The sequence below is a fragment of the Salmo trutta genome, chromosome 15 (assembly GCF_901001165.1).
Source record: "Salmo trutta chromosome 15, fSalTru1.1, whole genome shotgun sequence".
NCBI lineage: Eukaryota > Metazoa > Chordata > Actinopteri > Salmoniformes > Salmonidae > Salmo > Salmo trutta.
Genome location: NC_042971.1, coordinates 40,214,617 through 40,226,632, shown reverse-complemented (window position 1 = coordinate 40,226,632; position 12,016 = coordinate 40,214,617). Strand labels below are relative to the sequence as shown.

The following is a 12,016-nucleotide window of genomic DNA, read 5'->3' as shown; positions in this document are numbered from 1 at the left end:
AACAAAACAATGTACTTTTTACTCCATACATTTTCCCTGACACCCAAAAGTATTCGTTACATTTCAAATGCTTGACAGGAAAGGAAAATGGTACAATTCACACATTTATCAAGGGCAGACTTACTAAACACATGCTTTGTTTGTAAATTATGTCTGAGTGATGGAGTGTGCCCTTGGCTATCCGTAAATAAAAAAACAAGAAAAATGTGGCGTCTGGTTTGCTTAATTTAAGGAATGTGAAATGATTTATACTTGTACGTTTGATACTTAAGTATATTTTTGCAATTACATTTACTTTTGATACTTAAGTATATTTAAAACCAAATACTTTTAGACTTTTACTCAAGTAGTATTTTACTGGGTGACTTTCACTTTTACTTGAGTCATTTTCGATTAAGGTATCTTTACTTTTATTCAAGTATGACAAATGTGTACTTTTTCCACCACAAAAGTGGCCACACTCTTTTGGTCCTATATAGAGTATGTATCGGGTAAGGTGACCAGGCATCAGGATATATGATAAACAGAGTAGTATCAGCATAAATTATGATTGTATGGGAGTGCGTGTGTGTGGCATCAGTATAAATGTGTGTGCATGTTATGTTTATATTGGACTGTCAGTGTGAATGACTGTGTAGAATCCTGTGAGTGTGCATAGAGACTACAAAAATAACATACCAGGGTCAACTCAGATAGTCCGTGTAACCATTCTGTAAGGTATTTAGCAGTCTTATGGTTTCTGGATAGAAGCTGTTCAGGACCCTGTTGGTGTCGGACTTAATTAACCGGTACCACTTGCCGTGCAGAAGCAGAGAGAACAGTCTATGGCTTGGGTGGCTGGAGTCTTTAACGATTTTCCGGGCCTTCCTTTCACACCACCTGATATAGAGGTCCTGGATGGCAGGGGGCTCGGCCCCAGTGAAGTACTGGGCTGTCCACACCACTCTCTGTAGCACCATTCCATCAAGGGTGGTGTTGTTGCCATTGTCATCTCAGACAAAACATTTTGCTAATTAAAATTCCGAGAATGTCTCTTTGTAATAATATGTAAACTACCTAAATATCGCTCACATTATTATAAAGATACATTTTAGGAATTTGAATGAGCAATTTTTTTTCCTGACCTGGGGTTGAGTGACTGGGGGATTGTGTCAAATATCACTGATGTGGATCAGGCCCTTAACCCTTCTTTTTTTTCTCCCCCTGTTTAAGGGTAAAAGACATGTAATCCTTGGTTTACACATGAATTGTCAGAGAAATTACAGGAAAGAAATGTAGCTTGGGCTAAGGTTAGATGACTGATTCTACATCCGATTGGCAGTCCTTCAGACATTTGAGAAACAGATGTCTATCCCTGGTTAAAAAAGCTAAATCATTATATTTCTTGAATTGTTTTTCAGAGTGCTGGTAATCCAGAACTTCTGGAAAGTGGTCAAATCCTTTAAACAAAACTCCACACCCTCGTTGCCCCAGCAGGTTGACAGCCTCTGGTACCATTCTAGACAAAATGGAAATTTATGATGCTTTTAATAACCATTTTGCTTCAACTGGCCACCTGTTTGAAAGGATCATCTCTGAAAAGTCATCTCATCCCACTAGAGGGAGTTCTTTAGTCACCTCAGAACCGATTGTAGAGATGATGCACGAATAGACTCATACTTAATTTTCATTTCAATCCTTTGATGTCTATGATGTACTTTGCTAAAAAAAACATAGGGGCTGATTCACTTGAGCCCTTCTTATTGCAGCTCTCTGCCCCACTTATTGCAGAACCACTGACCTATATGTTTTACTTGACAATTGTTTCTGGTGTTATCTCTAAGATCTGGCAAGCGGCAAATGTCCTCCCACTACATAAAGGAGGAGATCATTTAGACTTAGTTAACTCCCGTCCAATTTCCAAATTATGTTGCCTTTCCAAAGTTTTAGAATCCCAGACTAACTTTCAGCAAAAACTTGAACTTCTCACTCTATTTTTAATGTGCACCAATCCTGTTTTAGACCTGGACATAGCAGTTTCAGCTTCTACACTTGTTTATGATGTGTTAAATTGTTAAATCATTGTGCTGCCTTATTTAATAGACCTTTCCAAGTCCTTCAATACTGTTGACAATCACATTCTTATTCAAAAGTTGACTAAAATAGGCCTGGATCAAGCTTCTTGCAAGTGGTTTGAAAACTATCTCTCAGACAGGACTCAATGTGTGATCTCTGGTGGTGTTATGTCTAGTTTTCTGGATATTACACAAGGTGTACCGCAGGGGTCGGTACTAAGACCTGTTCTCTTTAGTATTTATTTAAATAATAGTCTATCTGTTAAAACTTGTAATATTCATCTGTATGCAGATTACACTTATGTATACCATTGCCCATACCGTTGAACAGGCTATATTAGAGCTGCAATCGGACCTTGTTACCATTCAGAAAGCCCTGGTTGGTTTAAAACTTGTACTTAATGCGAACAAGACGAAATCCGTTGTTCTCTAGTTCTCGCAAGAATGTTTCAGATGGACTACATATTTATTAATTGGATGTTTCTCCCATTGATCGGGTTCCCGCCTACAAATATCTGGACATCTGGATTGACAAAGACTTAATGTTTAAAACACATACGGATGACCTAGTTAAAAAGCTAAGATTTAACTTTTTTATAAATAGATTGGCTGGTCCTCATTAAAGTCACGTAGATCAATGTATTACTCCCTTTTTGTTCACAAAGCCCTACCACACAAGCTTCCAATTTACCTAACTTCGTTGCTAACGTATAAAAGAATGAGATAGCAAACCTGTTTACAGGGTTGGTTAACTCTTCAGAATCCTTAGATCTCCACAGAATTAGGTGAATCTGCTTTTAGTTTTCACGCTCCACATTTTTGGAATCATTTACAAAATTCATTACATTTGGATTCCCTGGTGCCACTAGGGCATTTTAAAACCCTGATGATAAATGAGTTCACAGAGGTGTGCAATTGTTTTGATTGATTGATTTAGTAACCTGCTTATGATGGCTGTGATGTCAGTGATGTTCTGGTGTAGTGTACTTGTAATTTGCAATATCTTTTTGCTTTGTGGTCTCAGGGCACCATTAAAAATGAAACCCTGGTCTCAATTGGGCTCCACTGATTAAATAAAAGTTTACAGTAAAATAACAAACAGTGATACAGCCTGTCAAGATGCTCTCAATGGTGCAGCTGTAGAACTTTTTGATGATTTGATGCCAAACCTTTTCAACTTCCTGAGGGGGAAGAGGCGCTGTCGTGCTTCCTTCACAACTGTGCGTGTGAGTGGACCATTTTAAGTCTTTAGTGATTTGGACACAGAAGAACTTGAAGCTCTTGACCAGCTCCACTGCAGCCCCGTTTCCTGTTCCTTTCCATTGGTCTTACTGACGTTGAGGGAGAGGTTGTTGTCCCGGCACCACACTGCCAGGTCACAGACCTCCTCCCTGTAGGCTGTGTCATTGTCGCCGGTGATCAGGCCTACCGCCGTCGTGTTGTCAGCAAACTTAATGATGGTGTTGTAGTCGTACGTGAACAGAGAGTACAGGAGGGGACTAACATACACCCCTTTGGGACCCCCGTGTTGAGGGTCAGCGTGGAGGAGGCGATGTTGCCTACCCTCACCACCTGGGGCTGGCCGATCAGGATGTGAGTGCTACAGGACGGTAGTCATTGCGGCATAAAGCTTTAAGAGTTCTTGGAAACAGGAATAATGGTAGTTATCTTAAGACACGTGGGGATTACAGACTGGGACAAGGAGAGGTTGAAAATTACTGATCTGATCTGTGCATGCTCTGAGAACAGGCCCGTAGCCCTGCGAGTGTTGACCTGAATAAAGACCGTCCTCACGTAAGCCTCGGAGAGCGAGATCACCCAGTCCTCTGGGTTGGTGGGGGCCCTCAGGCACAGTGTTGTTATTGTCAAAGCATGCATAAAATCCATGGAGTTTGTCTGCAAGAGAGGCATCGTTGGGCAGATCACGGCTGGGTTTTCCTTTGTAATCTGTAATGGACTGTAGCCCCTGCCACATGCGGTGGGCGTCAGAGCCTGTGTAGTATGATTCCACCTTATTACTATATCATTGCGGGACTTGAACTTGTTCCTGTCCTTAGCCGTAGCCTCAGGGTTGTCTGCGATAGCCCTGTGTGTGGTAGCCCTGTCCTTTAGTTTAGCACCAACCTCAGTGTTAATTCAGGGCTTTTGATTGGGGAAGAATATTCACTGTGGGGATAACGTCACCGATGCATTTCCTTATGAAGCTAGTGACGGCGGTACTTAGCTCGTCGATGTTATTTGCAGAGTCTGGGAACATATTAGAATAGCAGTGAAGTAGAGGAAGATGTTATACACGAAGTTCCTGTCTAGCCTGATGGGAAAGTGGTTAGAAGTTTGAAAGAAAAAAAAAAAAGCAGAAACCTACCCATGGCGTAGACGTTCAGGCCCTACCCTACCCTGGCCTGATTGCTCAACCCGAAATTAGAAATACAATAACTTTCTCCGCTAGTATCCATAGCAGAATTGTCTCTGTCGGTCCTTTGCTCCCTGCGCTGCCCATGTGCTCCTCTGCGTGTGTGAGTATCCATAGCGACAGATGTCTCTAGCTTGAACGGTTCAATAATTACTGTTGGTGGGTTATTTTATGCAAATGTATATAGTTACAAAGATTTAAAATTTAGGATAGCCTGAACATGTGAAAGTTGTTTGTTCTCTCTAGCTTGAATGGTTCAATAGTTATTTTATGCAAATGAATAAAAAAATGTATGTAGTTAGACATTTCAAAGAATTTGAAGTTAGGATAGCCTGACTGTTTTAAAGTTGGTCTTGTAGCTAAATTGGCCAAAAGTGAAACCATTCTGTATTCCTATGGTTCTCATTAAAACCAATGTAATTTATGCACATTTAATGGTTATAGTAAAAAAAAATGTATGTAACAAGCAATCTAAGTATGGTCAGTCTGAACATCTCAACGTTGATTTGGAGTTGATAGCTTAAACAGTGAAAGAGGAGATAAAAATACATTCTAGGTCTTTCATTGTAGTCTATGGCCCTTTTTCGGCCATTGAAATGCATTGGTATCCATAGCAACGGCTCTGTTTGGGCTGCTCAATGATGAGACATGAGAGAGCTTTTAGCTGATGTTAGCTAGCTACTTTGCCACTCTAAACTCTGACAAACTGCAGTAACTTTGTAACTTTTGATTGGTAGAAGATCGTTCTGTTCTGATTCCAGATTTAAATAGCTGAGTCCAAGATGTTATACTCTGTACGTTTTTGCGAGTATCCATAGCAATGGCTCCATTTGGGCTGCTAAATGTTTTGAATTTTACCTTTAGGGAGTCCCCAATGACCCCAGGGTCTCTTTCACAAGGGAGCCCTGCATATACAATTTGACGAGGCATGAGACAGCTGTTAGTTGGCGTTAACTAGGTACTTTTCGCCACAACTCAGACAAACAACTGTAACTTTTGGTTGGTAGAAGATAATTCTGTTCTGATTCCAAATGTGAATAGCAGAGATGTAGACCAAGATGTCAAAACCTTTAAGTTTTTGCAAGTATCCATAGCAATGGCTGTTTGGGCTGCTCAATGACGAAACAGAGAGCTGTTAGCTGGCGTTAGCTTGCTGCTTTTCATCACTCTAAACTCAGACAGCTGTAACTTTTGATTAGTAGTAAATCATTTTGTTCTGATTCCAGATTTGAAAACCAAAGTAGACAAAGATGTCATACCCTCTGAGATTTTGTCTAAAGTTCTGGGAAAGTGGTCAAAATGTCAGTTGTTTATAAAAAATGTCAATGTGGTTACTAAAACAGCTGTATCGTTAGACTGGTATCAGATATTTCAGTTTTCCCGATTTCAGATTTGAATAGCAGAGAAGTAGAGGAAAATTTCATACAATAACTTTTTGTCTAACTGGTTGGGAAAGTGGTCCAAATTTAAGTTGTTTATAAAAGGTTCATAGAAATGTCATTGATGCAGTTAGTAAAACAGCTGTATTGTTTGACCGGTATGAGATTGTTGTTCCAATTTCAGATTTGAATAGCAAAGAAGTAGAGGAAGATTTCATATGCTCTAACTTTTTGTCAAAATGGTTGGGAAAGTGGTATCAGGTTTGTGTCAAAAGTTGCATTGTTCACAGTAAATGGAATGCTGGAAGTCTGGGAGTTGATGTCACAATTGGACACTTAGAATGTTGAAGAAAATCCCATGAAAGTAAAAAAGGACAAAAAGCTTAGTTTAAAAATAATAAAATATATCAAAAAGTTGAATGCAAGCACACTGGTCCTGACTGTTCTGCACATTTTAAAGTTTGAATGATGTTTCTAGCTTAAACAATGTAGAAGAATGCTTCGCAAGCCCCACTAATGAGACTTATTATGACAAAGATTTAAACTGGGACGTTAGCGTCGCAAGTCTCACCAATAATAAGAAGTATGTTGAAGATTTTGAGTGGGGACTCTTTTAAATAGAGTCAATTCCAATAGGGCCTTGGTGAAATATCTCCATTCTTATGAAAACTCTGATCTCCATTGAGGTACTGGCTTTCATCATGCACCGTCCTCAGATGCCTTAGCAAGTCGTCATTTAGTTTAAAGCTCTTTCCACAGCGAGTACAGAGGAAAGACTCCTGGGAATGAAGAAGCTTATGTTTTGTTAGGGTGTGGCTGTGGTGGAAGCCCTCCCCACACACACTGCAGCGGAATGGCCTTTCTTCTGTGTGGATGTTCCTGTGCTCCTGCAGCCCTTTCAGCTGTGCAAATACATCCCCACAGTCTGTACAGGTATAAGGGGACTCACCCGTGTGGGTCCTCATGTGACATTTCAGATTATACTTGTCCCTAAACTGCTTTCCACACTCAGAGCAGCCTAGAGCCTTATTATGGCTCCTGCGGTGGTGGGTCAGGCATTTCTGAGAGGCAAAGATTTGGGCACAGTCAGGACAGATGAACTTAGGGAAGGCACTGCAACTGTGTTTGCTGAGAAAAGCAGCCCGTTTGTAGCTCTTACCACAGTCATGGCAGCAGTGGCTTGGTCTATGGAAGGGATCTTCTTTGTTTTTCCGCTTCAGGCAGCAGGGTGTTTCTCCCTCTGTCTCGGCGGTGTTAGGGCTGGACGAGGAGATGACAGGGGAAGATACACCTCTCTTGGCCCTTCCAAAGACAGGCATCTGATTTGCTATGTTTCTAAGCTGACTTCTCTCAACATTCTCAGTATTTCTAGCCACAGCAGACTGTCCCATCTCAGAGGCTGACCTGATCTCACCCTCTACCTCAGCCTGGTTATTGTATTTTATCTCCTCCTTAATCCAGTCCTCATGTTCAGCAAAATTGTCTTCCTCAACCAAATCATCTTCCCCATCAAGTCTCCTCTCCTCACTGTAAATGTCCTCCAGATGTCTGGCATCTATATTGAAAGTACTGGACTGACAGACTTTAGAAAATTCTATCCTCTTCAGAAACAACCCTGGTCCTGTGACTTTCATCTTCTCACTGTTAACTTGATGTTCTGCAGGTCTGAAAATAAACAGAAATAGACAGCATATCAACAAATGCATTCCAATAAACACACACTATTTGTAGTCAACATATTTAGCACTTCCTTAATCTCTTTGGATGTGCAAGAAAGAAACACTCAAAACATGATCTGGCCCTACCCTGCTTCTTCCTCTCTCAGTTGGTCTGCAGGGTATCCCTCTCCATCAGTGTGGTTTTCCATCTCACTGCACTTATCCCCAGGTGTGTTGTTCAGGTACTCCTCAGCCATGTAGATAGCCTCCTCCATGTCCTGGGGGCACTGTTTCAGCACACAGTCTCCAACGTGTGTGGGCAGGAGTGACACAAACCTCTGCAGGGCCACACACCTCACTACCTCCGCAGCCGTTCTCCTCTCAGGCCGAAGCCAGTGCTGTGCAGCACTTTCCAGTCCCTGCCCCAACTCCCTGGGCCCTCTCTCAGGGTCATACCTCAGATAGCTGAAGTCCTCCTGCCGTCGGCTCTCTTCTGCCCTGACTTGGCTCTGCAGGCTGGCCCTCAGTGTCTCGTAGTTTGGCTCGCCTGACCTGAGGCACTCCTCACCAAGGAGCCCCCACTTCACATTAGAAAGCCTGGAGTTGGAGTCTGCCTCCTCCAAAAACATCAGGTAGGCCTCAGGATCCTTCACCTCCTCCAGCTTCACATCTGGCTCCATTCTCCTGAGCTCCTCCTTCTCCAGTAACTGTGCTAGAGCCTCAGTCTGGATCTCCCCCTGTACAGCCAGGGCCTGTAGCTGCTGTCTGTGCACTGCTAGTAGGTTTGTAAATAACCGCACCACATCCATGGTTCCACTCTTGGAGTCTATAGCAACGGCCTGTAAAATATGAAATTATTATAAAAGTATGGTAATGACAGTACCACTGGGCAATGAAGATAGCTATTTGGGTGTATAATAAATCCTGTGAAAATAAAATATGTTGATAGCCAACTCTCAATGACGTTTCTAACACGTGATCCACGAGGTTGTGTTTATAAGGCTGTACATGTAGCTATGATCTAAGTTATAGCGTCTAGCTAGCTTGTTAATCTGTCTGGCACCACGTTCAGATGTGTGCCTCATTTTCTCTCTGGATGAGGGCTAGCTGGCTAGCTAACGTTAGGTCACTTGGCTAGCTAGCCACGTTAGCTGACAATCTAGGCAAAATAGACAAATTCCACCATAAAATGTGATTATCAAGCTGACCAAAACCACAGGTAGAAAAATAACGTTACTTACCGAGAGACTGGGCGTCTTTTTGTCTTTTACTCGTATTGTATTTCTTGTAAATTAGCTAGCTACGTACACAGTTTTTTATTGTTGTTTCCAGGGGTACCATTTGATTGTGACAACGTCTGAGTCTGCTGTGTGTAACATGATAAGCATTCCCGTCGTCTATTGTCCAAACATTATATGTAGCTAGCTAACGTTAGCTATTGAAACGTCCACGGCGAATAATTAACCATCACAGGTAACTAGTAATTTATTCGTTATTTTCCATTCTTTGATAATCAATTTTGAGATATGTTCATTTTGATAGCGTTTTTTATTTTAAATCACCCACCCAGCTAACTCCCGAGTCCTGGAACGTTTGTCCACCTTGCTAACGTTAGCTAGCTACTAGCTAAGTTTCAGTGATGGTACTGGAAATTTGACTAGTCTCAAATAATTACCTAACAATTATTTTCCGGTGACATTAGATGCCTTTGTGATCGAGCTGGCCATTCTGACCCTGCCAGCTAGTGAAAAGTATTTTTTACTGCCCTCACCATAGGCACCTGCAATCAATATGGATGTGGTTGAGTTCCTGGTGTCCCTGCTGGATGTGCATAAACAACAGCTGAAAGCGCTGACCAGACAGGGGGAGATCCAGGCCAAGGTCCTCAGCCAGCTTGTCAAGGATGGTTTGACCAGAACCCTTGACCGGCCTTCGCCCCAGGATGTAGAGGAACAGAGAAGGCATAGGATGACACCAGGGAGAGATAAAGACCCAGAGGAATGGGGTGCTAGGCTTGATGGTCTGCTGCAAGAGGAGACACAGAAGAAGAATCAATTGATCAGACCCCAGGGGTTGTCTAATGCATTCCAGACCAGGGTACTGGGACAGATGTGGACTGTGGAGGATCAGAGCAGGCAGGACTTCTTGTCTCTGCGGTACGAACCCCAGAAGGGAGCCAGAGAGCTGGGGCAGAGGCTTGACTCAGCTGCTAAGCACTGGCTTAGGCCTGACCTAAGGACTGCTGCACAGGTAGAGCAGTGTGTTGCCATGGAGCAGTTTCTGTCCCTCTTGCCAAAGGAGGCTGGTGCCTGGGTGCAGAAGCAGCAGCCCAGGGATATGGAGGAAGCGATCAGCATGGCTGAGCAGCGGCTTGGGTCTGGAGTCTTCACCGTCTCCTCGCCTTCCCCTGACCGTACACATACAAACACAGCACAGGGCTCAACAGAGACACAAGGGTAGGTTAATGTGTGGCAGCTATTGAACTAATCATATCTGCAGTTATTCTATCATCCTCAGTGTCTTTGGTTTAATTGTTCAGTCACATGCAGATCCTAAGAACGATTCACTATGATTAATCTAATTTTTTTAATTTACAGGAGTGTCAAGATGCAGAGCACCAGTGATCACCCAGATGCTTTGACCAAGTCATTTCTCAACCAGCTGGAGACTGTTAAGTCTGCCCATTTCAGTCTAGAGATTCCAGACATGGGAGTAGCCAGCTACCAGGAGGAAAAGGATGAGCACAAGGTGGTCCCAGAGGAAGGGTCCATCTTTGTGTGTAAGCAGGAAGTGGAGGACCCTGACTGGCATCAGGAGAGTGCTCCTCCAGAGCCTATCCAAATGTATGGGAGCACAACAGGACATGAGAGCATGTCAGTGGACACACCTTACATCTCCCCTCCCAGACACAACTCTCTCTCCTCCACCATGTACACTCATCCAACACCCAGAGTGTCCAGTCAGATCCCCTCCCCACAGTCGCCTCCATCTCTAGCTCCTGATGTCTATCATCCACATGGTCAGGACAGCCCAGTGACAGACAGACTGCTGAGTAACAATCATTCTAGTGACGAGACAGAGCTCACTGCCAGGTACACAGGGCTTATCTCTGAAGATGGACAGCTGACCTGGGGGACCCTCCCGAGGGTTCCCTCACCCTCCTTCCACACTCGCCCGCCCTCCCCCTCACCCTCCCACCAGTGCCCAGACTGTGGCTGCTGCTTCACCCAGCAAAGGAGCCTGGAGGAGCACAGGAACATTCACACGGGGGCGAGGCCCTTCGTCTGTGGGGTGTGTGGCAAGGCCTTCTGCCACCGCCGCACTCTGAACAAACACACACGTATCCACTCCTGGGAGAGACCCTTTCAATGTACTGACTGTGGACAGACCTTCAAACTCAAAGACACCATGAAGAGGCACCAGGTGTCCCACAGCAGGCCAGGGACAGGGCCAGGGGCACGTCAGCTCTCTCACTCACCCTGATACTCTATCTAGCAGCTAGCTGCTCACTCAGCACTTCACCTGGCTGAGAGGAGGCCTTGTAGTAATCAGCACACAACAAGGACTTGAAGTAGGACTGGTCAGATGGCTTTCTCTGTAAATGTCCTAAATAGGCAGATTTGTGTGAGAAAGCTACTAGTGTTTTCTGTTAACGTATTCCATAAACAGAGGACACTGCTTTGGATTTCACAGGTGAACTGGTTGGTGGAACATCTCTCCAATGTTTCCATGTAAACAAGCTTAAATTACTTGTTTCATTGCTCCCTTTTTGTTTTTGTAGAATGCCCTGCCATGTTCCAAGTTAGAGGTGTTTCATGCATTTGGATATTGTGATAGTTACTCTTGAATAATTCTTTATTATGCAGAATCGTTTTTTCTATTTCATTTAATTCTTCAGAACAGCAGAGATCAGAACATTGTGTAACAATGTACTGTACTGCTTTATGTATTTGTTGTTTTATGCGTAGGATATATATATATACACACACACACAGTGAGGGGGAAAAAGTATTTGATCCCCTGCTGATTTTGTACGTTTGCCCACTGACAAAGAAATGATCAGTCTATAATTTTAATGGTAGGTTTATTTGAACAGTGAGAGACAGAATAAGAACAAAAAAATCCAGAAAAACTCTTAAAGGGAGTGCTCCTAATCTCAGTTTGTTACCTGTAAAAAAGACACCTGTCCACAGAAGCAATCAATCAATCAGATTCCTAACTCTCCACCATGGCCAAGACCAAAGAGCTCTCCAAGGATGTCAAGGACAAGATTGTAGACCTACACAAGGCTGGAATGGGCTACAAGACCATCGCCAAGCAGCTTGGTGAGAAGGTGACAACATTTGGTGCGATTATTCGCAAATGGAAGAAACACAAAAGAACTGTCAATCTCCCTTGGCCTGGGGCTCCATGCAAGATCTCACCTCGTGGAGTTGCAATGATCATGAGAACGGTGAGGAATCAGCCCAGAACTACACGGGAGGATCTTGTCAATGATCCCAGGGCAGCTGG

General features: G+C 43.3%; 2 protein-coding genes across 6 annotated transcripts; one reads left to right on the top strand and one right to left on the bottom strand.

The window, feature by feature from the left end:
• The first annotated feature begins 4,122 nt into the window (after positions 1-4,122).
• LOC115149028 (zinc finger and SCAN domain-containing protein 21) lies at positions 4,123-11,372 on the top strand. Of its 5 annotated transcripts, none has more exons than XM_029691489.1 (3): positions 4,123-4,570; positions 9,281-9,960; positions 10,102-11,372. In XM_029691489.1, the coding sequence occupies exons 1-3, from the start codon at positions 4,553-4,555 to the stop codon at positions 10,985-10,987; spliced, it is 1,584 nt and encodes a 527-aa protein (XP_029547349.1). In that variant the 5' UTR covers positions 4,123-4,552; the 3' UTR covers positions 10,988-11,372. The 5 variants fall into 5 exon arrangements, with proteins under 5 accessions (XP_029547349.1, XP_029547353.1, XP_029547350.1 ...); XM_029691493.1 differs by lacking the exon at positions 4,123-4,570 and adding an exon at positions 8,219-8,286; XM_029691490.1 differs by lacking the exon at positions 4,123-4,570 and adding an exon at positions 8,884-8,977.
• LOC115149027 (zinc finger and SCAN domain-containing protein 21-like) lies at positions 5,927-8,853 on the bottom strand. The gene is made up of 3 exons (XM_029691488.1): positions 8,746-8,853; positions 7,652-8,343; positions 5,927-7,511 (listed from the first exon to the last, which is right to left on the bottom strand). Exons 2-3 carry the CDS (start codon positions 8,311-8,313, stop codon positions 6,470-6,472), a joined length of 1,704 nt encoding a protein of 567 aa, XP_029547348.1. The 5' UTR covers positions 8,314-8,343; positions 8,746-8,853; the 3' UTR covers positions 5,927-6,469.
• Positions 11,373-12,016: the final 644 nt, after the last annotated feature.